The sequence below is a fragment of the Emiliania huxleyi genome, assembly GCF_000372725.1.
Source record: "Emiliania huxleyi CCMP1516 unplaced genomic scaffold EMIHUscaffold_538, whole genome shotgun sequence".
NCBI classification, from domain to species: Eukaryota; Haptophyta; order Isochrysidales; family Noelaerhabdaceae; genus Emiliania; species Emiliania huxleyi.
Genome location: NW_005197958.1, coordinates 3071 through 27169, shown reverse-complemented (window position 1 = coordinate 27169; position 24099 = coordinate 3071). Strand labels below are relative to the sequence as shown.

Sequence of the window (24099 nt, the reverse complement as noted above, 5' to 3'; positions counted from 1 at the left end):
CACGCTGCCGGGCTCAGCTCCTTGGGATACTTGGGCGAGACCTCGGGCGATAGCGCTTCCCGCTGGCGCTTCCAGTAGCCCTCCGACAGCTGTTGGACTTGGACACCGCCGCCGCCGAGCCCGCCTCCCTCGCCGCCTCCTCCGCCCTCACCGCCACCTCCTCCGAGCGGCCCGCCGCCTCCCTCGCCCGTCAGCAGGACGCGGGTTGGTTGGGAGCTGCTCCGGCGCAAGCGGCGGGAGCGGAGCACGCAGCTCAACCTGCGGGGGAGAGGGGGGGAGGAGGAGGGCAGAGGGCACGCAGGGGGTGTGTATGCGTGAGCGGTGCGTTTCGCACTACTCGAGCGCGCGGCGCACCAGCACACGAGGCCGAGCGCGGCGATGGCGGCCGTGACGACACCAGCCCTAGCACCAGCCGTACACTCGGCGGCGGAACAGCCCTTGATCTCTCGTAGCATGGTGGAAATATCAAAGGAAGGCGCCGGCGGCGGAGCGAAGGGGGGCGAGAGCGGCGGTGGCGGCTGCTCCGGCGGCGGCGAGGGTGGCGGCAGGGGAGGTGGCAGCGAGGGTGGTGGCAGCAACGGCGGAGGCAGCGAGGGTGGCGGGGGCGAGGGTGGCGGCGGCGAGGGTGGCGGCATAAAGGGCGGCGGCTACGGCGGCGGGGAAGGCTGGCGCTGCATAGGAACCTAGTCGTCGTCCTGCGTCGCGTCGTGTCGGCGTTCCAACGCATGGGTACCTAGGTACCTGGGAACAGCGCCTCGAAGGTCCCGACAAGAAAAAAGCACCCCGATAGAGAAACGTTCATTTCACCTTCTCTCTCCTCCCTAGTTCCAGGGACTATGCCTGAGGTGTTAAATTTTGCTCCCCCCCCAACCCCCCATGTCCACAGAGATTTTTTTCTTCTCTCTTGAGATTTTTAGCAATACCTTAAAGAGAGGTTACATACAGGTGGGTTAAGAGGGAGATGCGCGCGAGCTGCGGGACCGCCGGGACGGCGGGCGGGTGATTTCTCCCGCCGCCGCCACTTTTGGCGACTTTTGGCGACTTTTGGGACGCGCGATCGATCGGCCGAGATTCAATACCAAACAACTCTAACCCTCACACGTCATTTGGGGCCTGGAGCCCTGGCATTTAAAGGGCCCTGTTCACGCGCGCGCGAGACGTGCAGACAGGGTTGCCAGGTGAGAGCGAATGGCGCGGTTCACGCCTCGCACAACAGAGAGAGAGATGCGCTCTGCCATGGTGGGACATAAAAGAGAGCGAGTACTTGGGCGAGAGGAGTAGGCCGTGCGGTCGACGCTTGTCCATGTCCATATGTCCATGTCCATGTCCATGTCCATGTGGCCCGTGGCTTGCCCGAATCTCCCCCCCAGGGCGGCTAGCTGTTACGTCTTCGGTCCCCGCGGGAAGCCCCGCGCATAGGACAACAACGTCTGTCCCACACACGCACAGACGCGCACATACATCATGCTCGGGCACCCCCCACAGTGTAGTCGTGGTGTGAGCACACAAGTACTAGCAGAGTGCACACCTGCCTTGGCGGGTGAGGGGGTCCGTAACGGAATCAAAGCCTCTTGGTGCCAACGACAAACGTGCTCGAGCGCGCCGAAGAGAGACGATCGACTCCTTCAAACACAGCTACCTTGGAGTTGGACTTGGGTGCGCCGAGCGCCGGCTCGAGAGCGCCGGCGCGTAGGTCGCGACCGACGCGCAGCGCGGGCACGAGCACAGGAGCGCCGCGGGTGCCGTGCCACTAACCTGGTTGTGCCGGGCAGGGCAGTTGAGTGGTGGACCATTGGCATTGCGGCATGCGCGATGCGCGGGGGAGGGGGGAGGCCGCCCGCCGCCGCCCCCCAGGCGTTTATCGTTTTTTATCACCCCACCTCTTCACTTCAGGGGCCCGCTCCTCACCTCGTACAGCTGCAGGCCGTCCCACACCCCGCCGAGCGCCCACAGCCCGCGCTCTCGCAGCGGGAGGGCCTCGGCCACGTGCCTCAGGCAGCCCTCCGGCACCGGACTCCGGCAAGCGCGCAGGCCGTGCGCCGCGCACCTGCGCTCGAAGCGGGCGAGGGCGGGGTCGAGGGTGCAGCCCCCCTCTGGCATCCCGGCCGCGCCGGCCAGGGCGGTCACCGCTCCCCCGGAGACGCGGTTGAAGAGCAGCAGCGTGACGCGCAGCGCCGGGTTCTCCGCCAGCAGTGCCGCCAGCGTCGCCTCGAGGCCGTCGCCGCCGGCAGCTTCGCCACCACCGCCGCCGCTGCCGATTGGCACGCTCACGATGTCGGCCCCGATGACGTGCGTCAGCGTCCGCGGGTCGACGAGGCGGCTCAGCCGGCGGACAGCCTCTGTGCCTCCCGCGGCGTCCCACCGTTCAACCCGCAGCAGCGCCGGCGCCTCGTTCTCCGCGGCGTTCCGATGCAAGTTGGCGAGCGCGCTGTCGCACACGTCGGTGGCGAGGACGCGAGTGGGGTCGCCGTCGGATCCCCCGCCGCCACCCGCATCTGAGGAGCACGAGGCCGCCAGCGCGAGGCCAATCGAGGTGACGCCAACGCCCGCTCCCACCTCCAAGACTGAGCCGTGGCGGAGCGGCACCCCGCCGTCGACCGCCCACTGCAGCAGCACACGGCCCGCCGGCCAGTCGACGCAACCCTGGCCGGCCTCGCCCTCAGCTGCGCGCACTCGAGTGTGCAGCTTCATATCGACCGAGACAGGCGTCGTGAGCACGTGCCGAACGGTCCGCCACTTGCGCAGGTCGAGCCACTCGTCCAAAGCGATCGCAGTCGCAGTGGCGAGACCGCCAAAGTAGGCTAGCGCGGCGGCGCGGTGCCTCTTAGGGACAGCACGGGCGGCCATGCGCACTCCCGTCGCTGCTATTGGCAGTAGGGGTGCGTTGCGCTCTCCATTGTTTTTCTTTCTTTCTATCTGCTGTAAAGCAAGAATCGGCGAGGGACTGCGAAGAGAGATAGGAAGAGGCAGACGGAGGGCCCAACTTGAGAATCGTGCTTTTTGTTGGGTTGTTTTGGGTTGGGTTGGGTCGTCTGGGTTGGGTCGTTTTGGTTGGGTTGGGTTGGTTGGGTTGTTGGGTTGGGTTGTTCAAAGCGAGGTTAGGTCGTCGGCGCGAAGGGTGAGGTCTCGACCGCCGCCGCTCACGCCAGCCTGCCGCCAGCGGACGGCCACTGCCGGTGTTTTTGGCTTCGCCACCGTCCAAGGCGTGCGCTATGGCCTATGCGATCGCCGACATCGAGCGAGCACGCCTGTCCGACGAGCGGCTTGCTGTGCGGACGCCTTCTTGTGTATGGCTCTCGTCGAGAGCGTTTTGCGTCCCGGCGGGTGGGAGAGCATGTGTCGTTCTGATGTGTCACTGTGTGCGTCACATCGATGTGGATAACAAGCACGGTCGATCCGTCAAAGCGATACACTCGTGTCACGTTGGACGGCTTGCACGGAGCTCTGACTGTGCCAGGCTGCCAGCACACAGAAAGAGAGCCCCCGCGCGGCAAGAAGAGCTCGATGGGGAGCGAGAACCGTCAGATTTTCAGGTGTAACCTGAACGCTGAAGTCCGTCGCGACGCGCTCAATCCCTCCCAAGCAAAAGCCTGTGGCTCCCATCCCTCCCTTGGGTTGTCTGTTTTCTTTCTTTCTTTTCCGAGAATCGGCGATTTCCCCTTCAAGACCTCACGCCCCCCACAGAAAGCGGTTTTTGCCATAAAATAATGCTGTTTTCGTTGGGCCGATTTTCGCTAAGGACGAGGACATGCGTAGGCCGCACCTCTAGCGAAGCCGCCACAGAGTGGGAGACTCCTATCACCGTCCCTGCCACCCACGGCGTGAGCCTTGGCCGCCTCTGTCAGTGTGCCCGTGATAGTGAGAGACTGTCAGTGAGAAGCCGGAGGAAGGTCGCTAGTCGAGAGAGATCGCCAGTGGAATAAGGAGTCCACCGTGCTGCGAACCTGTCGCTGTCCCTTGTCAGGAGCAGGAGAACTAGGAGAGCGCAACCAGTAGGAGCGGCCCGCGCCTGCCCCCGTGCCGCCGGGTGCAACTTTGTCCTATACGAGAGGGGAATCCCTGGGGCCCTGTCGTGTGGGTGAACCCTGCCCAGCCCCCCTCCGTGTCGCGATGCGCTCCCCACTCCCGTTCCCCTGTGTCCCTGATCGTCCTTCCAAAATCCTGCTCGTGCAGGTAGGGACCCTGTCCTCCCCCCATCCCTCGTCTGGTTTGTCTGTTTTCTTTCTTTCTTTCTTTCTTTCGAGAATCGGCGAGGGACTGCGAAGAGAGATAGGAAGAGGCAGACGCCCAAGGGTGGGCGACGGCTAGCGCACCACACTCCTCTCCTCAAAATCCCTGTGTGGTGGCGGCGTGCCGTCCTCCCATCCCTCTCTTGGGTTGTCTGTTTTCTGTCTTTCTTTTTTGAGTACGCTCTCAAGTCAGAAGTGAGAAGATGAAACAGCCAGGAGAGAGAACGACGAGAGTGGGAAGATCGCGAGGTGGCATGACGGTCGCTGCGAGAATTAGCGAGAAACTGCAAAGAGAGATATGAAGAGGTAGACGACCGAGGGTGAGTCACACACACACACACACACACTCACACACGAGGGTGGGCGACGCCGACGCGCGACGGCTAGCACTCCACTCCTCTCCTTAAAATCCCTGTGTGCCGGTGCGTGGCGGCGTGCCGTCATCCCATCCCTCCCTTGGGTTGTCTGTTCTTTCTTTTTCTTTCTTAAGACCCCGCCCCCCCCGGCTGTGCACCCGCTTTTACAAAAAAAAATCTGGCGCAGCTGTTTGTTTTTTCAGTTTTGTTTTTTGTTGTTGGGGATGTTGCGGATGTTGTTACAGTGTTCTGATAGTTGTGCCTTGTGCGGCTCTCTTCTTCTTGGTGTGGAGGGAAATAAATTAAACTGGCTCATCTCAACAAAACCGCTAATAGTTGAGCTGAGGTGGGAGCTGGGAGGGCGTCTACAGTGAATCACTGACAGTGGAGCGCTGTGTGTGTGTGTGTGTGTGTGTGTAAGAAACACGGTGGCCATGGCGGCGATGGTGGTGGCGGGCTGTGACCGATCACAATGACGGCGCGGCGTCGCCACCCCCGCTGCCGGCCGCTACGTCTACGGCGGCTCACAGAACCTGCTCCGTCGTGACGCGGCCGTCCATCAGCACGACGCGCAGCTGGCCTCCTCCGCCCACCCACGACGCGTCGCTCACTCGCCGCCGGCCGCAGCACGACCGCCCCTCCGCGCCGGAAAGCCGCCGCTGCACCGCCACGCCGACCGCAAAGTAGAGAAGGGTGGAGAGGCACTGCCCCCAGACGAAGGGCGACCCGCGGTGCTCGCTCGCCGCCGACGGGTCCACCACCCACAGGAAGCGCGCGTCGATGCGCGAGAAGGCGAGGAGGGCAAGGCCAGGCACGAGCCCCACGGCGCCAGCCGCGGCGGTGGCGAAGACCATGAGCGGCTTCTGCTGGTGCGCGAGGAGCACCGCGCCGACCAGGCCGGCCACGCCGATGCAGATAAAGTAGGTGAGGTCGCGATGGAGAAACACGACGCCCGTGGCGACGCGGTGCAAGCCGAGCTCGTAGCTCCAGAAGCCGAGTGCGCCGCCCGCGCAGAGGCCCACGGACGCAAAGGCCAGCGTGAGGAGCCGCAGCGCCAGGCCGCCCACCGCCACGCCGACCAAGAGTGGCGCGGCGCAGAGCGCGACGCAGTTTGCCGCCGCGGATGCGAGGGAGAGGCCGGAGAGGGCGGCGTCGGTGGCGAGGAGGGTGGCGAGGTAAGCGACGACTCCGGCGGAGAGGAAGAAGGCGAGACGAGAGAGTCGCTCTCCAGCGAGGAGGAGGAGCAACGACCCTACAGTCAGCGCGATGGCCACGGGCAGGGAGCCTTCGAGCGAGGCCTCGAGAGCGTGTGCCTCCTGCTCGACCCAGCCCGTGGCGGCTGAGGCGTTGAAGCGGAGCACGTACGGCAGGAGCGGCGAGACCGGGCAGCTCGGGTCGAGCGGGTAGGAGTCCACCATGAAAAGCAAGCTCGGATGACCCGTCTTTTGCGGTCGTCTTGTGGCAAGAAAAAATAAACCGCGGACGCTTGACTCCGTTGGGCCACGGTGACTAGGGAAGGGGAAGCAGAGTTCAGCAACGTATTCACGAGCGCATGATTTTCAGTGCTGATTTTAAGTTACGAAACGACGACAACACAAAAGTCGACTCGCATCGGTGCCCTTGCCCATAACGGGCGGAGCTATTCTCGCGTCCACACCACACGTTCACAAAGTCTTGTTGGTTTTTCTAAAATCTCTCAATCAAACTTAACCAAGTACATTGCCGGCATCACGCCGCCCAATGTCTCGTGCGAGGCTCTCGAGTTTGCACAACCGCATCCGCAAGTCCTTTGAGAGCATTGCTCGCGCCGACGCCTCGCCCCAGGCGCTCCGCGACTTGGCCTGCATATACTTTTCCGGCAAACAAAAAGGAAAACAAAGGGTCCCCAGCACTTTGCGTTTCCGGAAATTTCCAGGGAAAACAGAGGGTGTTTGGTGCTCCATTCTGGAAACTCGGGAGTTTCCCTGAGTCTGAGAGCTGGTCTGGGGCAAAATCCGAGGCAAAATTGAGGAAATCGGCACGATACCCAGGCGGTCGCAGGGTATTTTCCAGGTATACCCGGGGTTTTCCAGGTACGGATGTAGAGCTCTACAGCTTGAGCACTTGAGCACTGGATAGGGTCGATTCCGCATGGTACGGGACCCTTCGATCGTCTCGCCCTCCCTCACTGGTGTGTTCATTGGGGGGGGGTCATAACAAACACGGTACAGAATCGAGGTGCACGCTGCTGAGGCAGTGTCGTCCCCCCTCTCCCCGACGGCGATGGCGGTGTGACCGATCGAGCTACAAGACGGGAACTTGTTCAGCAGGATCCGGGATAGTCAGATGCACTACCTCACTGGGCCTGAGATCACCGTACGACAGCATCCCGTCACCGTCTCGGATTTATGTGGGGTCGAACCACTCCGGGATGGGCAAGCCCATCAATTTTCGTTTCGTATCTCCCCTGCACCTGCAGGCGATGGCGAGAGAGGGATGAGTGGAGCCGAAACGGAAGGGGAGAGGAGGAAAGGCGGGGGCGGGGCGGGGAGGGGGGGGGGGGGGGTAGGCCCTTTAAGCGGGGGAATGCCGGGGGGGGGGGGGGGGGGGGGCTCAGATGGTCAAAGACTGCAGTCATAGCAGCTTTGTAGACGTATTACACACACAAAGGCTCATAGCAACTCGGAGGCGTATTACACACACAAAGACTCCCAGCCACCCGGATCACCTCAGACAGCCTCCCCCCGTACCCGACCGGCCTCCCTCTGACTGCGCGCCGGCTGCTTCTTTCGCCTGGGCGCTGGGGTACCGCCGCCCCCCCTACAGCTCTACAGCGCTCTACAGCGCTCTCCAGCGCTCTCCAGCTCTACAGCTCTACAGCGCTCTACACTCTACAACTACATCCTCTCTCTACACACTACACCCTCCCTCAGGGCACAGGGGCACGCCGCAGGCGGGGCGGCATGCCGCGGCTCAACTTACTTGAGAGGGAGGAGTTCATCTTGACGGCGGTCGCCGACGCTGCTCGAATGGCAGTTGTCGACCGCCGGCAGTTGACCGGCAAGATGAAGTCCACTGCGCTCGCAAAAAATACCATCGGAACCGCACAATAGTAGGTAGGTAGGTAGAAAGGTGAAGAACAGCCCATAGTCCTCAGTCTGGCCAACGCCAGTTTCATCCCGGAGGACGACTCAGTTTTATCCCAAGAGCGCCCCGCTCCCCGAGCCCGAGTCCCTTCCAGCTACCGACGCGGTGGCCGAAGCTAGATTTCTGTCACCAGCTTGCGCTTCCGCAAAATGGCCGGCGGCAGCAGCGAGTCCGACGAGGACGGTGCATGGCAGACTGGTGGCGAGAAGACGCTCGACCGCCGCGAGTTTCACATGCCGCATGCCGGTGCTACGTTGCACATCTCGCAGGGCGCGCTCAGCCATACGACTTGGTCGACCGGCGCGGGCACTGTGGTGTGGGAGGCTGCGGACGCCACGGTGCGCCATTTGGATACCTCCTTCGCACCGAATGGTCTTCGTGGGAAGCGTGTCGTCGAGTTGGGAGCAGGCACGGGCGTGTGTGGCATCGCGTGCGCGGCTCTCGGCGCCACTGTCGTCCTGACCGACCTGCCCGAGGTGCTGCCGATCGCAAAGTCAAACGCCGCCGCGTCGCCGTGGCACGAGCGGATCTCCGTGCAGCCACTCAACTGGGCCGACGCTGCCGTGCCGGACGCCCTGACCTGCGCAGACCTCGTCGTCGCGTGCGACTGCATCTACCAGCCCGCTGCATACGGTGCGCTCGCCTCAGTCCTCGCCGCTCTCTCTTCGCCGTGCCTTATCGCGTGGCGTCCGCGCGGCAAGAGAGAGGCCGACTTCCTCGCGCAGGTCACGACGGCGTTCGCGCTCGAGCGCGTCGCCCACGCACAGGAGCGCGAGACTTCACTCGCGTGGTTGAGACCCGTGGATGCGAACATCAACTCGACGTGGTGACGTGTATTGACCCGATAGCGCTTAGCAGCCAGTGACCATTGTCCATTGTGAGCGTTTTTGTAACGCGCGCCACGACGCCGCAAACGGCAAAGACGCGCGCGCGGCTCGCGGCTCGCGGCAAAACACACACGTTCTAATATATGAGAACTTCTTCCCTTCTAAGCATCGCCCAGATCACACACGACACAGCTCACAGAACAGGGCTCGTCTCAGAGTTTGGCCGTTTTATATTTATTTATAGGGCACATACCTCACGCATACGACATAGGATAGAAAAGTTTACCTCACCTTACTTACCTGTAGGGGCGGCATAGCTCGAGGGGTAAAGCCGTATTGGTCGCATGGTCGAATTTGAGGGACACGGCGCGGCGCGGACAAGAAAGTAGACGAACTCAAGAGAACTGCGCCAGTCACGAGTCAGCAGTATATGTGCGCCACACGCAGTCGACGCACTCGCAGGATCCCAGAAACGTGTATGCCAGTTTTGCCAGGAGGGCGCCCCGAGAGTCAGAAAAAAAATTGCTTTAGAAGAAAAACGAGCACGCATATTCTCCCCCCTCCATTCTCTCCCCCTTGGCGTGGCGCGCCTCTCCCCCAGCTCTCGGTATCGCGTACTGCACGAGGCTACCGTGGGCCCCGCCTGCGCGCTGGGGGTTCCCTGCCCTGTCGGGAAGCCTAAGCTCTGAACCTGGGGTCGCTACCTAATGCGGGGCGAATGAGTGATGAAGTTAGTGCCTTGGTGTGCCCGTTCCCCATGATGGCTTCCCCTGGTCTCGCGACCATGAATGAGAGCTCTCACTCCCAGGGTACTCCCGCGTATCTCGGCTCCCTTATCCCCCCCCTCTTCCCCCCCCTTTCTCTCTCCGAGATGACCCGTGCTCTACGTGCCTAGGTTCGGTCCTCGGGGAGGGGGGATTGTCGGTGTGTCCTCGCGAGTTTTTTCGCTGGACGCCCGACAGCTTCGATTTCCCTCCTTAGCGCCCCGGGTAGAGCGTGGCCTCCCCTGGAGCCTGCCACGCCCGTTCTGTCTAAGCCCAGGGAGCAGCTTTCCAGTTGATCCTTATCGGACTGGTGAGTTCCTTCTCGCTGTCAGTGTGACGCCCTGGCAGACATTGGCAGCGGTGCTACACACACTACGCCCTCTTTCGTTTGGGTTTTAAGGGTGTTTTTTGTTAACAATTTCTACGGGCTAGCGATGTCGCAGTACATGCGCACTAGTTTGGCAGCGATAACGTCCCCGTGGCATGCTAGGGGGGCGCATGCGCACACCAGCCCCACGCGTCTGCCTCGCAGCATCAGAGCGAGGACTCTTCCCAGCATCTCCTTGCGCTGTTCTCTCGTGAGACTCGCGCTGTCCCTTGATGGATACGAAGGGGAGGGGTGTAATCTCTCGCCACCTCCAGCGGAGGTCTCCCGTCTTCTAGAATCTCAGCAAACCCGTCGATTACGAGTCCTCTCTCTGCCTCTCCTCTCATGCCGAGAGGGTTGCCGAGGGGGGTGCCTCTCTGGATGGGTACTAGTGTGAGATCTGGATCTCGGGGTGGGAGTTGGTGCTTATTCAGCACCGTAACTAGTTGTCAGGCTGTGTTCCGCATGTCGGCGTCGGAGGAGGAGGAGGCCCCCTGGCGGGCTCGCTTGCGGCGGAGGATCTCGTCCCTCTTGCTCTCCACTTCGTCCTTCGACGCCATGTTCCTCTTGCCGCCGCGGTACACGCCGATGCAGGTGCACATGAGCTGCGTCTCGTTGCCGACGAGTCCCATCTGTGTACGCAGGGTGAGAGGAGTCGGAGTGTTTTTCTTTATTTGGGGGTGTTTTTCTTTTTGGGTTGGGGCTGCCTGCTGAAGGTGGATGATGCGGTCCTTGACGGGCTTGCAGTACGAGGTCCGAGGGGTCAACTTGAGGCACTTGTCGCAAAAGATGGTCATGTTCTTGTTGGTGAAGCCGACCTTCCAGTCGTACCCGTTCTTGTCAACGAAGATCGTCCCGTTGTGGTTCAGCTTGATCTGTGGGATGCCTTTGGGGTTGATGTTGAAGGCGTCCTCGAAGGCGTTCTTCTGGACCTGCATGCGGCGGTGGGTGTTGGGTGTGTGGTGAGTTAGGAGCGCAGAAAAAGAAATAGGGAAAAAGAAATACCTCGTTGTGGAAGCCGAAGTAGGTCTTCGCCTTGTCGAACTGGACGCCGTTGCGGTAGGCCATCGCGATGCCGTAGGTGTCACAGAGGTCGTACAGCCCTTTCTGCAGGAACTCGCTCGCGGACTGGTAGGTCTCGCCTCGGCCTGGGGCGGAGACGCGCTCGAAGTAGATCAGCGTCCCCTCCTCCGAGGATTTGGACTGGTCCATGGCCCATTTGACGGCGGGGACGCACCTTGCCCGGATCTGCGGGAGGATCTCGACCATGAGCTTGGCGCCGTAGCCCGTCGTGATCATCTTGGGGGGCTTTGCGATGATGATGGGGTCCTGCGCGTGGGTTCGGTACTTTGTGAGTAGGGGATGGGTTCGGCTATTTGTGGGTATGGTGTGATTCGGCTGTTTGTGGGTGTGGCGGAGTGAAAGTATTAGTGGGTGGAGAGTATGGGCGTTCCTGTTTGATTCCGCCGCGGACGACGTGGATCTCAACGTAGTACGTCTGGGAGGAAAGCTGAAGGGCCTCGCCCCCGAACGCCTTGATCACGTTCTTGCGCAGGTTGGCGATCCCGAGCGAGCAGCCGCGCGGCACCTTGAACTCGCGCACGAGCGTGTTGTGGACCTCGCCCTCGTCGATGGTCCCGAGAAGGGCGCCCGGCTGGGGCGGGGCGGACAGGCGCAGGTGGATGTCGTAGGGGTCGGGCTTGTTGCGGTCGATCTTGACGGGGACCGAGTCGTCCACGGCGTCGTCGACATCGGCGACCGAGAAGACGATCGTGCCGCCGTCCGGGATGTCGTTGGGGTCCCCTGTGGTAAGGGGGGGAAGGAGGGGGGGAGGAGGGGAAGAGGGTGAGAAGAGAAGAAAAGAAACCGAGGGCCGAGTGGTTTGGCTATCCGCCTCCCAGAAACTTCTCGACGAAGTCGGAGTCGATCGTCGTCGTGACCCCGATGGTGGCGATGGAAGAGGCCATGGACTCGAACGTGGATCCGTCCTGAAGCTCGCCGAGGAGGTAGAAAGTAGAGTTCCTGCCATGCTGCAGAGTGAGTTTGTGGTCGAACTCGTCGTGGCCCGCCTCGATGAACATCGCGGAGACGATCGTGGCGACGTGCTCGGCGTTGATGCCGTTGCCGGCCTTCATCACCAGCATCTTCTCCTTGAGGGGCGCGTCGGGGACGTCGAGGTTCATGTCCTGGCACATTCAGGGTGGAAGGTATATGAGTTGCCAGGCGTGAGGCTTGCAGGAGAGCCGCGTGGCGCGGCGGTTCGGGGCTCGGTTTTGGGCGGCTGGACCCGGGTTCGAATCGGGCTCGCGGAGCGTCGCGGGCGCGTGGGTGCGTGGTGCGTGTGCAGTGCAGCAAGCGAGCGAGCGAGCGAGAGAGAGAGAGAGAGCAGGGCTCCTCTCTTTTGTCTCGCCGCGGCTGTTTCCTCTTCCGCGTGCCGGTCGTCATCTCGGGGTCTGTTCGGTGAGGACAGTGGCGGGCGTTGGGGTGTAGGTGGGCTCTGGTGGAGCTGTGTACTTGGTCTGTGCACAGGCGCTTTTTGTCGTGTGAGCGGCACGCGTGCACTGCGGGCGCGCGCGCCTTGAAGGTGCCCGTCGGATAGACGACGTCGGTCGTCTCGTCGGTGCGGGAGCGCTTCGGCGAGGTTGGCTCGCTGCGCGACATTGAGAAGGTGCCCGAAGGCAGGGAAGAGTCTAAGCGCCTCGCAGCAACGAGGTTTGCAAGAAACTTCCCCCCGAGAGTCAGACACGCACATACAGGCAAGCACACACATCAGACTGCCTCTCCAAGACAGCAAGGGGCGCTCAACTTCTCTCCAGCGTCTCTCCGCTCGACCTCAAGCATTGCTGCTCCTCGGTCTCCTCGACTGCACACACTGCACACACTGAGCGCTACACGAGCACACCCACACCACGTCCGACGATCATCCCCCGACCCGGGCGCGAGTTATCCCACTCTGTCAACACCTTCACGTTCACTTCACTGCCTTGGCCGCGAGCAGGCCAATGAGCGCGCCGGCGGCAAACGCGGCGCCGGCGACGGCGAAGAGCGTCTCGTTCGTGGGCGGCCCCCCCGCGGACGCCTTGTAGGCGCCCGCCCCAGAGATCCGACCGGAGAGACGGCTGGCGTCGCTGTACTCGGTGAGGCGGCGGCCGGGGAGCATATCGACCATATCATCGGCCTGCACGGGGTCGATCTCCTCGTCGAACGTGAAAAGGCCCTCCTTCTCCATCTTCCGCACCGTCGCCAAATCCGCCTCGAGCTGCTTCGCGTCCGGGTTGGCGAGGATGAGCACGCCGACGGCGGTGAAGAGGTCGACGGTGAGCTCCACCTGTTTAAGCTGCAAATCTGAGATGCTGTTCAGGAGCTGTTTACGGCGGTACAGAACAGGCCGAAGGTGAGCCGCGCCTTTGATCCGACGCCGATGGGCGTCTGCAGCGCGACGAAGGAAGCGAGCCTACGCTTCACGCTCCCACGATGTGAACGGCATCTCCTCACAGCGTCGCTTATATCACGCAAAGGAAGGGTGCGAGCCGCTTCATTTTTTCATAGCCGGGCATCGAGCGGACGGCGCCGCGGAAGAAGGAGACAAGCATCACCTGTTCACACGATGTGCAGGCGTGAAGAGACGCCATTCAACCCTTCGCGCCACCAAGGAGGGGTGAAGATTCGAGCCGTCTGACCCGCGGCCTTGAACTTTGGGTAAACGGCCGGAATCTTGTCGAACGCAGGCCCGTCGACGTGCGAGCTGACGGCGACGTCGGGTTGCGAGTACCCTCCCGTCAGCAGCTTCTCGAGCGGCACCCACGAGCCGTCCCACCCGTGCGAGCGGCAGTTCATCTCGACCATGCACGGCCCATCCGCCGTCATCATCACCTCACCGTGCGTCGGCCCGTTGTCGAGCTTGAGCGCCTTGAGCACGCCGAGCGTGTACTTGATCAGCACCTGCGCCACCTCCGAGCTCGACTCCACAGGGATCATGCCGTAGTAGACGAAGGCGGAGCCGTTCGTCGGCCGCCTAGGGTATGAAGTCCGGGGACATGAGGGGCATGGACGCGGCACGGCGCAGGGCAGTCAGAACATCGCGGGAACACAGAGACTTGGGGTTTCAAGAGGCTTGGGTTTCAGTATCTAGGGGCAAGACTTGTCGTAGACCCAAACCATGATGACCTTGTGCACACCGCCGCGAGAGACGCAATCGACTACGTACTCCTGCGCGGAGTGTGCGTGGGACGCTGGGCGGGGTCTGGGAGGGCCGCGACGGCTCGAGAGGGCGGGTGAGGCGCCTTGCCCTTGAGGAACTCTTGGCAGAGCACCGCCGCGCCCTGCGCCCCGCACTTGCGCTGCGACTCCATGAGGAGCGTGAAGTGGGCCTTGGCCTCCTCCACCGTGTGGCAGAGCTTGACGCCGTCGGAGCCAGCGCTCTCGACCGGCTTGACCACCACCGGCATAGACTCGGTCGCGACAAAGTCCTTCACCTCGGTCCAAGTCGTGCCGAGCGCCTCCCGCACCGCGCGGAGGCCCGTCGCCTTGACGGCCCGCTGCTGGACGCTCTGCCGGGAGGTGGGGGCGCGGCGGTGACGGTGGCGGCTGCAGAGGGCGAGTGTCAGCGCGATAGGGCGGCGGCGCCTTGTTGCGGCGGTCACCGAGCGGGAAGATGCCGTTGCTTCGGACTCCGAGCTCGAGACTCAGCTTGTCGGCCAAGGTGACTCCTGTCTCGGCGCCGACGATGCACGCCGCAATCGGCATCCCGCCGGCCGCCGCTTTGACCGCCGCGGCTGTTTGGGGGATGGTCGACTTCTCCTCCACTTCGGCGTGATACTTGATGCCCTTGCAGACGTCGGGCACGTGCGCCCGCATGTCCTCCGAGCACTCCTCACTCCACGCGATGATCACGGAGTAGCCCCGCTGCATGGCTTCGACGGCCACGACGCCTCCCGTGGACACTGGGTCAACGACAATAAAGGCCTGCCCGCTCATGGCTCTGATTCGCTCGCCCCTTCGGTTGTCAAGAGGCGGGGTACACGGCTCGATGCCGCCGCCGCGCGAACGGCCACAATCAAGATAAAAGTGTCCGCATGTCCAACGTAGTTTCTTTTTCAGTGTATGTAGCTCTTACGAGGTCCTCTTCGTTGTGAATTCCTTTTGACATGCTTTATGCTTCTATCATGACGTCATGCACATGCTTCATGCTTTCTATGATCTATCTATCTATCATGACACAGCTGCAATGGCGCGGCCCCCAAGTGCGGTCACGCGCCGGCGGGCCGCTTTCGCTTGCGGCCCTTGGCCTCGGCGGCCCGCCGCGATGCGACGCGCTCCGCGGCGTAGGCGGCCGCGAGCTCCGGCTCCCACATCTCCGTGATCTGGTTGTAGCCGTGCTCCCAGATGCCCAGCACCTCCGACGGCCGTAGCTGGCGCAGGTGGTCCACGTCGTTGGGGTTAAGGCCGATCACGAAGAGGCGAGCACCAAGGCGAACTCGCGAGACGAGCACGTGCAAGTCGACCAGCTTGAGCTTCGGGTAGACGCCGGCGCCGCGCTTGCCGAGGCTCACGATGAAGTAATCGAGCGTCTTGCCCTGCACCTGCAGCGAGCGGAAGATTGGCTTGGTTGGTTGCTAATGTGGGCGGCGCGACGGCTTGGGCACCCACTCACCTTGTAGTCTGTCACGGCGAACGCCAGATCGATCTGGTGCTTGTTGATGCGCAGCTCTTTGGGCACGCCCACCCGCGCCGCCCACGAGCTCGTCGGCGCGTACGTTGACGACGCCTTGCCAACCAGCACTGGCACGATGAGCTCCTCATCGAAGAGCGACGCGCCACGCGCCAGCAGCGTCTGTCGCGCCTCGTCGGACACGTCGGGGATCGCGTTGACGGAGAGCGGCGGCTCGATCTGCACCTCCCAGATGCCGTACTGGTCGTTCCACACCGTGTTGGCGAGGCAGTTGTCGAGTGTGGTGTCTCCAGCGAGCGTGAGCGAGTGCAGCTCGGCGTCGCAGCCGTTGACGAGACCGCGCCCCGTCTCGATGTTGGAGGTGATGCTCGCGGGCGCGCCTTCCACAAAGTGGAAGCACAGGCCGGCGCGCTCCTCGAGGTAGGCCCGCTCGGTCTCCGTCTCGGTGAGGTAGCTGGCGGCGACGCCCACGAGCGGCTGCTACACGCCCAAGCTCACCTTCTGGCCTTGGCGAGTGACGCGCGCCATGAACTTCCCGCCTGACACGCCGCACACGCCCATGTACCCAGTGGCTGACCTCGCGGAGTGGATCAGCTGCACGCCACCAGCTTGCGAAACAACGGCGGCGGAGGAGGGAGTGGGTGCGGCGGGGCTGGCGACGGGCGGCGAAACGGTGGGGAAAGCAACGGCCAAGACCGGGCAAGCGGCAGCGGAAGAGGCGGATGCAGCGGCGGCGTGGTCGGCGGGTGCGTCGGGCCTGGCGACGGGCGGCGAAGCGGCGGGGGTGCAACTGGAGCCCGGCGGGTCGTGAACGTCAGCATGCGAAATGATACCATCACAATCGCTGCGTCGTAGCCGGGGAGAACGCCGAGGTGCAGCCGGCTCGACGAATGCAACGGCGGCGTGGTGGGCGGGAGCGGCGGTGGAGCAGGGGGCGACGGCAAGGTTGCATCCGGAGCCCGGCGGGTCGATCTGCATCGGCTGCACGTCGGCCACGTCGGCTTCTGCCAGCTCTGGCTGCTGGGCGGCGGTCGGCGTGGAGAATGGCAGGACAGTTTGGGGCGCATTTGAGAGCGCTGGCCACGACGCGCCGTCGGTTTGGTCGGGGTGGTTCCTCACCCCTGGTGTTTCTTCATTCCGTCGGGGAGGCTCTGTGCAGGGCGAAGCGAGGGCCGTGGGGAAGGGGCCAGTGGGGCGATGGGCAGAGAGGGGGCAGTGACCCGATGTGTGGGCAGGTTTCTAGGTCTGGGGCCCCGACGCGCCGTCGGTTTGGTCGGGGTGGTTCCTCACCCCTGGTGTTTCTTCATTCCGTCGGGGAGGCTCTGTGCAGGGCGAAGCGAGGGCCGTGGGGAAGGGGCCAGTGGGGCGATGGGCAGAGAGGGGGCAGTGACCCGATGTGTGGGCAGGTTTCTAGGTCTGGCTGTGTGGACAGCCAGCAGCGAGAGTAGGATGTGCTCAGTACCTGTGCACGAAGGACAGAGGCGGGTCGGAAGGTCGAGACTGCTGACCGCTCCTCCATTGCTCCCCCGCCGGTGGACGCCGCGTGCGATGCTGTCGTCGGTATGCGGGAGGCGTGCTAAAGTGCTAGCGGGGCGGACGCGACAACCTGGCGTTGCCATCGCGAAGGGCTCGGGCTCGAGTGAGCGCCGCCGGCGACGCGTCGTTGCGGCCGTGGCCGCGCGAGCCACTTGCATCGACGGGCTGCTTAGGGGGGGGGGCGCCAATGAGGCTTGCCCGTCGGCAATCCATCCAGTATTGAGCTCGGGCATTTGTGGTGGAGGCAGACCGCTCTCCTCGGCCAAGAGTAGACGTGCGCGAAATTAATCTTGGGAGTGGGTTACACTACAGAAATAAATTTCTACGTTGAACGATGAATAAACAGTTCAAATTGTCTCCCGAATAAGCGAAAAGGCTCGCGAGGTGGGGTGCTAGTATGAGCCCGACCCAGGTCGTAGTGTTCTTGCTCCCAGCGCTTGCGCTTCGGCGGTTAGTGGTGCACTAACCTCCGAGAAACCCTTCGGGTCGCTCCTCGTCGCAAACCCTGTCAGCAGAGTCTCCTACGGGAATGTACGTAAGAGCTACATACACTGAAAAGTACACTACACTGAAAAGTTGGCCGGCCGTCGAATAGCGAGGTATGAGGAGGTCTGTCTCAGATCACACCCTCGCTGGCTGTTCGCTCTCCTCCTTTTGGTGTCCTAAGAAAGAAAGAAAGAAAACAGACTTGTGGTGTCTGTCTCGTGGCGCGGTTTGTTTCGGCTGCAGATCAGTGCCTGTGTGACATGGCCTGGCCGCGAAGCGCCCAGGGTGCCGCCCGTCGAGCCCACGCGCTGAAGCGAGCGCTGCTGCGCCACCTCGCCGACGAGACGTACGTGAAGCTGGCCCCATCCAGGGTGGCTGGCGTTGGTGTCGTTGCGCTTCGTGACATACCCAGTGGCATCGACCCGTTCCGTCCCGCAAACGCGCACCTTTGCACGCCGGATACATCCGTTCTAGTGACGGAGAACGAGCTCGATGCGCTCCCGGCATTAGTACGAGAGCACACCCTCGACTTTTTCGCGCCGATCGACGACCCGGAGGACGCCAAGCGGCCTTTCCGCACGCAGAGCGGCGCTCGCGTCTACGGCATCCACGCGTGTGGGACGGCGGTCCTCGACGCGTCTTGGTTTGTGAACCACAGCGGCGAACAGCCCAACCTCGAGCTAGTGAACTACGAGGGCTCAGCTTTCAACTCGTTCCGCACTCTGCGACCCGTGAGGGCGGGGGAAGAACTGTTGCACGACTACGCGCGGAGCTTCCCAGAGATCCACGCTCGGTGTGTCGCTGCGACCCGGCAATGCAAAAACTAGTAGCAAATAAAGTCTGAGTTCACAAAGTAGAGAGAGCGAGCAGAGTGCGAACTGGGGAATAAAGCCGTACCGAAAAAGAGAGTAAAACATAAAAACACTCTCTCTCGCTTCGCCTCGACCTCGAGAGCGACGAGCGCGCGCGCACACACCCACACACACCGACACGCAGAGACGCGCGGACTCTGAGAACAGTCACGCGGATCGCGGAACCACATGGCATACATGCACGTGCACATGCACGCGCGCGAGAACCGGCAACCGCGAGATCCGAGAGAAGAGGGCGCTCTGACAACGGCTCGGACGCGCACAAGTGCGCGCGTCCCCATTGTCGCTGGGTTTGCTCTGTGACGGACTGTGCTAGTACGTCTGCTCTATCCACTCAAACACGAGTGAGTCTGTGCGGTACGTGTCAGCTTGCGCGGGCTCGGAGCCGATTCGCTCCACCGCCGCGCCGAGGAGGAGGCGCCCCCTGTCGCGGAAGGAGTGGACGTACACGCAGCAGCCGGTCGGGAGGGACTGGAGCAGCTCCCACCCGCGGGGCGCGTGCGCGTACACGTCCACCGAGGCGTTGCAGGAGGTTCCGTCGCCCTGGTTTGCGACGGCGAGCAGCCGCCGGCCGCCCGCCCAGAGAGGCTCGAGATCGTGCGCGCCGACGGTGTCGAGCCGCTGCGCCTCGACGAGTGCTCGTCCGTCGAGGCGGTAGATGGCGGAAGAGACGCGCTGCGAGGCGTCGTCGCGCACGTTTGCGATCGCGAGCAGCGTCTCGCTCCCCTCCCCTCCCTCGACTGTGAAGCACTCGGCGTCGTGCGCCCCGAGCGTCGGCAGCTCCTGCAGCAGCTGCAGCGGCTGGGAGGCTGCCGGATCGAAAGCATAGACTGAGCTGGCGGTGCGGAAGGTGCCGCCCGCGTGCCACTGGGCAAACACGAGCACCGCCTCCCCGCTGGGCGCCTCGCAGCTGGCGAACTCGCAGATGCCGGTCGCGTTGGTCTGCAAGAAGAGCCGCCACTGCGCCGCTTGCGGGTCAAACTCAAAGAGGGCGACGCGGCGCTGCGCCACGAGCAAGAAGTCTCGGCTCGGGCCACCGGCGGTGCGCACGACAAAGTGGTGCGCGGCCGACGCCGCTTCGGTCGGCAGCAGCTGCACGGGCACGAACGGGCCTGCTCCAGGCGCGGCGCAGCTGCCGCAGCTCTGCTGGCACTGCTCGCGCATAAAGGTGGGGTTGTGCTCGCACTCGCCGGCTGTTTGCCAGTCGCGGCATGCGGCGTGCTGATCGCTGCACGGCGGCGGCGGCAGAGGCTCCGGCGGCGGAACCCGCGGGTCGCTCAGCTGGTAGACGGTGGAGACTGCGCCCCCGTAGTTGGCTACGATGGCGTGTGTGCGGCCGTCGGAGAGGCGTGCGATTTCCCAGTCGTGGGCCATGTCGGTCGGTAGCTCCTGCAGCTTCGTCAACGCTCCACCGGCAAAGGCAAAGACGTGAGAGTTGCCGCCCCAAAAGTTGGCAAGCACCAAGAGGGTGCGACCATCGCTTGTGTTCGCCGATGCCAGCCCCGCTGCCGCGTGGGATGGGAGCGTTGCCAACGGAACAAAGTAGCCTGGCCGTTCGTGCAGAGAGATGAGCCGCGGGAAACTGAGCGAGAGGACCGACGCATGCAAACACATTGGGTTTGTGTGGGAGACGTCGGCGGCGATGGCGGTGTGACCGATCAAGCTACAAGAGGGTTTTGTTCCGGGTTAGTCGGATGCACTGCCTCACTGGGCCTGAGATCACCGCACCACCCTTCCCATCATCACACTGGGACCGGTGTTCTCTCTTCAAAAGAATTTTACAACAAAACTCCCTCGCACAACACTGGGCACGGGACTGGCTCGCACTGGCACTAACACAGGTACACCAAAAGAAACTAAACGAGGGTAGCATCTCCTGTCTCGCGTCTACCCATACAACTATCGGTGAAGGGGGTGAACCGCGCCATCCTCGATCGCCGTGCAAAGCTCGCTTCCGAGCTCTCACTCCGCGCGTAGGGCCTTTGAGGGGCCTAGAGAGAACACCCACCCCACCCGCTCCCTTTTTCTGAAGTCATTCTTCGTCGTTCGGTTCCTGCCTGTCCGTCCACCCCCGCCACCTCCTGCCCCACCAACCATCTTGAGCAATCTTCAAGAGGCCTGTGAAAGGCTCTTGGGGCTGGGGAGCTATCTCAGGAGTCCCGCAAGCCTGAAGGACAAGATCAAGTCGCTTGCACCTACAGCTGGTTCTTACATATCTCCGACGAAGGGAGGCAAGTGCTACATCTCGGAGGCGCACTATCGAATCAGGATGCATCACCCGACTTGTGAGTGTCATCCATCGTGCGCTGAATGTGGCTTCTATCCCGAACCCGTTGGGTACAGAGACTGCATTTTGTGCGCAAGTGGGGCCGAACCAAGCCCGAGGTACAGTGACGGCACTGGGCAATGCAACTAGCAAGGGCCAAGGCCATGTCAATTTTCGTCTTCCACGTGTCGTCTTTGGGCGCCGCTAAGAGTCGCTCCACTCGGGGTACATTCACACATCTTGCTTGTTTTTGATACAGTGCTTCCTAGACTACATTCACTCATGTCACATATGCATTTGGGTTCAAGAGTCGTTTGGATATAAACCGGAGCGAGTCCCCGATTGTTTGAGTGCACCCACCACCAGGCGCGCAGGCCGCAGCACGCAGGGATCTGGATTCTGGTGCCGTGTCGGTGTGTTGTTTGATGTCGGTGTGTTGTTTGATGTGCCGTGTTATTTTTTACCCATGTGCAGGTGATGTTTCCGCTGGCGCTCCAGCTCCACCGGGGCACGCAGACGCACGCCTCGGCGCGCAGGGCCAGGGGCGCCATACAGCGCAGAGAGAGGCGGTCCTATCACGTTACACATACTTTCGCGTAAGAGGGTTCAAAACAACACACCCTGCCGGCTCGACCGGCTTTGAATTGTGCGGCTCGAGGTCTGAGCGGACCGTTTACGTGTCGGTGCGCTCCGAGACGGCCTCCTCGATTCGCTGCGAGCAGCAAGGCGTGTGAAGACTCATGCGTGATCGGGCGTATGGGATTGGTGAGTGCAAGAGGCTGACAGCGCGGCACCTGCAGGTATTTGAGACGCGCCGTCAACAAGCGCGCCTAGCAAAAGTATGGGACGTGGCTGGCGACCGCGAAGGGTCCTCGCGCAGCCCTCTGCAGCAAGAAGCCTCGCTCAGGTCGGCGCCGGCGTCGCGAGAGTCGAACGCCGCTCCGAGCTGATCACACACCTCATCGATGGCACTGCTGTTGCTCTCCCGCATCGCGCCTAGTTCGAACGCGGCGATCGTCGCGCGCCGCGACGGTGCAGCGTGCTGCGAGAGACTCAACGCTCGCCAAGCCGCGCAACAGACGTGTCGGGGTCCTCGATCTCGAAGCGCGCCTCCATCACCTAGTGTGAGCCACCCGGTCTACAGGATAGAGCAGTGGCCTCTTGGCGGCGGCCTTTTTCCCGCACGCCCTCGCCTGCGCCAGGAAGCCATCGTCCAAGACCACTTCGCCCGCCGCTTCGTCACTCAGCGGTGCGCCCAGCAGCTGTGAGCGGGGAGGGGAGAGGATAACAGGCGGGCACGGAGTGGATAACAGGCGGGCGCATTTGCTCGCGCGTCTGCGAGGCTGCCGCGGGGCTCTCGCTGCGCCTCGCGCCTCGAGCAGGTGCTCAGCGCGGCGATGCGGCCGGACGAGCGTGCTGTAGGCGTGAGTGATGCGAGCAGAGCGGTTGGCGGCCTCCTGCTGCTCCTGCTCTCCGCCGAGCGTGTGCCGGTCGGGGTGATGCTCCTAGAGCGCGCATCGGAGCAGTCAAGCACGTTGGCCAGCACCTGAAACCCGGCTGAGTCAAGCACACCGCCATCAGTCGTCGGTACGTGGTGCGGAGTGCTGCGGCATCGACGGCGAAGGCTCGTGGCACGTCGAGCTCGGCGTAGCAGTCGCGTGGCACTGCAGTGCCAGAGCACCAACGGCGAGACAAACGCGCCAAGAAGCCTCGGCGCGGCAGCGAGACCCGCATTTTGGCTCGCAAAAAAAAGCTCGTCATACCGGGCTCTCTTGCCCGTCCCGATCCCGATCATCCGGCCAGGGGGGTGTGCTTCTCAGCCCCCTGGCCCTGATCTCCCTCTCCCCTCACGTTCAGTACGAGTGCATGGTCCTTGCTCTGGCTGGGGATATTTCCTCTCAGTAGGCGCTGCTTCGGGCTACATACATACATGACGGTGTGTGGTGCTGTGCAGCACACGACACTCGTGACAGTCACACGAGCCCTCGAGTCTTCAGTAAGCTGTGGCGCTGGAGCCTTCTCGTTTGTGGATCTGTCCTCTCCTCCTGCCCGTCTCTCAGTATGAGTCAAGCGCATTTCAGTCCATGTCGAGCGACAGAGAGCCCAGCATTTGTCCTGTCGGCCGAAGAAAAAAGAATTTTGCGACGGCACGACACTGGGCTTACTGGCGCGCACTGGCACTAACACAGGTACACCCAGGAAAAAAGAACATAATAAAGAAGAGAGAAAAGAATTTTGGAACACAAAGCTCGGCAGCTTGAGCACTTGAGCACTGCGGGATAGAGACAGCCGTCCGCCGTTTGGGAAGCACACTAGCTCAAGGTGCGGACGATTTTGAGCGGACAGCCGTGATGCGGGCCCGCTCCGACCGCGCCCACCGATGGCCTCGAGCGTATCGGGCCACGGCGACGACCTCCACCTTCGCTTGTTACATTTCCGCCTTTTCGCCCCGCCGCTTCTCTGTCTGTCGCGCAGGGCGAAACAAGGCCGCAGCACTCTAAAGGCCGCGCGCCGCCAGAGCTGCGTGGGCGGGCATACTACTCTCAGTACATTCGAGAGCGTCCATTACTTAGATAGACGCGTTTTCATGATCGATGCTGAAAACTAACGCGCCTGAAAAGAGGTATGTATGTAACTAGTGAGAGGACTCGAGATTTGTTCGAGATTGGGGCAGGGCGAGTGGGAGAACTTTTCGGCGGTCGTGGAGGTCGTGGAGGTCGTTGAGTGGCGAGTCACGCTCGTGCGGACAGCATCGATGCCGTCACCGGACGCGGCGGCGAGGCACACGGGCGCCGGCGTGGCGCGTCGGCAGGCCCACCACGAGCGGATGCGCGACGAGCGCGCTCGGGAAGCCGCCGCGGGCGACGCGGAGCTTCCGCCGGAGGACGACGCGGTCGAGATGGTACATTGTATATGTAAATATACACTCTAGAGAGTATCTCATGGTGATGGAAAAACCCTTTATCGGAGGGTACAGTATTATACAACGCACACGCGCCGCGCGCGGGCGCCCGCCCCCAGGTGTCGTAACCTGACGAGTGAAAACCTGCCTCTTCATGCGCTTCTCTCAACACATTCCACGCAGTCCACCTCGAGCCCGTGCAGCCCCTCCGGGAGGCCGCTGACCGTGCGGCTCGACACCTCGCCGTCCGGCGCCACCCGATAGGTCTCGAGCCCGCCCTTGACACAAGCGATGAGTGTGCTGCCCGCGCGATCAAAGGTAAACGAGCGTGGCGAGTCGCCCGCCGCGATGTCCTGCAGCGAGGCGAGACTTTGCGGGTCGAGTCCGCGGAGCGAGCCGCCTCGTGGCACGCCTCTAGTGGTCACGAGCAGCCGCCCGCTCGGCGGGTGGAGGGCGACCTCTGCCGCGGCGGCGAGGCCGAAGGGGAGGGCGGCCAGCAGCGCCACCTTGGTGGGAAGCAGCGACGCGAGGGAGCGCGCGATGCCGCAGCCGACGCTGCGAGGCATCGACTCGAAGCTCGCACACGTGTGCAGAGCCGGGCCAACGCTGCCGTCCGCCATGTCGAAGGCGTGCAGAGTGACGACGTTCGTGCACTCGCACAGCACCGCCAGCCGCTCGTGCTGAGCAGTGAAGGCGA

At 62.8% G+C, this 24099-nt stretch overlaps 6 protein-coding genes across 6 annotated transcripts; 1 reads left to right on the top strand and 5 right to left on the bottom strand.

The window, feature by feature from the left end:
* Nucleotides 1-4879: 4879 nt before the first annotated feature.
* EMIHUDRAFT_445865 (hypothetical protein) lies at nt 4880-6029 on the bottom strand (the record flags this gene model as incomplete). Its single annotated transcript, XM_005765718.1, has 1 exon — nt 4880-6029. A coding segment is annotated over one exon (1069 nt), but the record flags the coding sequence as incomplete, so codon positions are not given.
* A 1854-nt stretch (nt 6030-7883) lies between these two features.
* Nucleotides 7884-8610, top strand: EMIHUDRAFT_371109 (hypothetical protein). Its single transcript, XM_005765717.1, has one exon. It carries the CDS (start codon nt 7945-7947, stop codon nt 8539-8541), a length of 597 nt encoding a protein of 198 aa, XP_005765774.1. The 5' UTR covers nt 7884-7944; the 3' UTR covers nt 8542-8610.
* Nucleotides 8611-12640: 4030 nt separating this feature from the next.
* Nucleotides 12641-14646, bottom strand: EMIHUDRAFT_246933 (hypothetical protein; the record flags this gene model as incomplete). Its single annotated transcript, XM_005765716.1, has 5 exons — nt 12641-13074; nt 13350-13684; nt 13811-13878; nt 13983-14219; nt 14341-14646. 5 exons carry the CDS (start codon nt 14644-14646, stop codon nt 12641-12643), a joined length of 1380 nt encoding a protein of 459 aa, XP_005765773.1.
* A 3900-nt stretch (nt 14647-18546) lies between these two features.
* On the bottom strand, nt 18547-19848 carry EMIHUDRAFT_246930 (hypothetical protein; the record flags this gene model as incomplete). The annotated part of the gene is made up of 1 exon (XM_005765715.1): nt 18547-19848. One exon carries the CDS (start codon nt 19846-19848, stop codon nt 18547-18549), a length of 1302 nt encoding a protein of 433 aa, XP_005765772.1.
* Nucleotides 19849-20966: 1118 nt separating this feature from the next.
* On the bottom strand, nt 20967-22234 carry EMIHUDRAFT_459562 (putative mitochondrial J-type chaperone; the record flags this gene model as incomplete). The annotated part of the gene is made up of 7 exons (XM_005765714.1): nt 20967-21212; nt 21295-21330; nt 21399-21496; nt 21565-21619; nt 21694-21762; nt 21874-22005; nt 22073-22234. The coding sequence occupies 7 exons, from the start codon at nt 22232-22234 to the stop codon at nt 21174-21176; spliced, it is 591 nt and encodes a 196-aa protein (XP_005765771.1). The 3' UTR covers nt 20967-21173.
* Nucleotides 22235-23554: 1320 nt separating this feature from the next.
* On the bottom strand, nt 23555-24022 carry EMIHUDRAFT_246927 (hypothetical protein; the record flags this gene model as incomplete). Its single annotated transcript, XM_005765713.1, has 1 exon — nt 23555-24022. One exon carries the CDS (start codon nt 24020-24022, stop codon nt 23555-23557), a length of 468 nt encoding a protein of 155 aa, XP_005765770.1.
* Between the last annotated feature and the right edge of the window lie 77 nt (nt 24023-24099).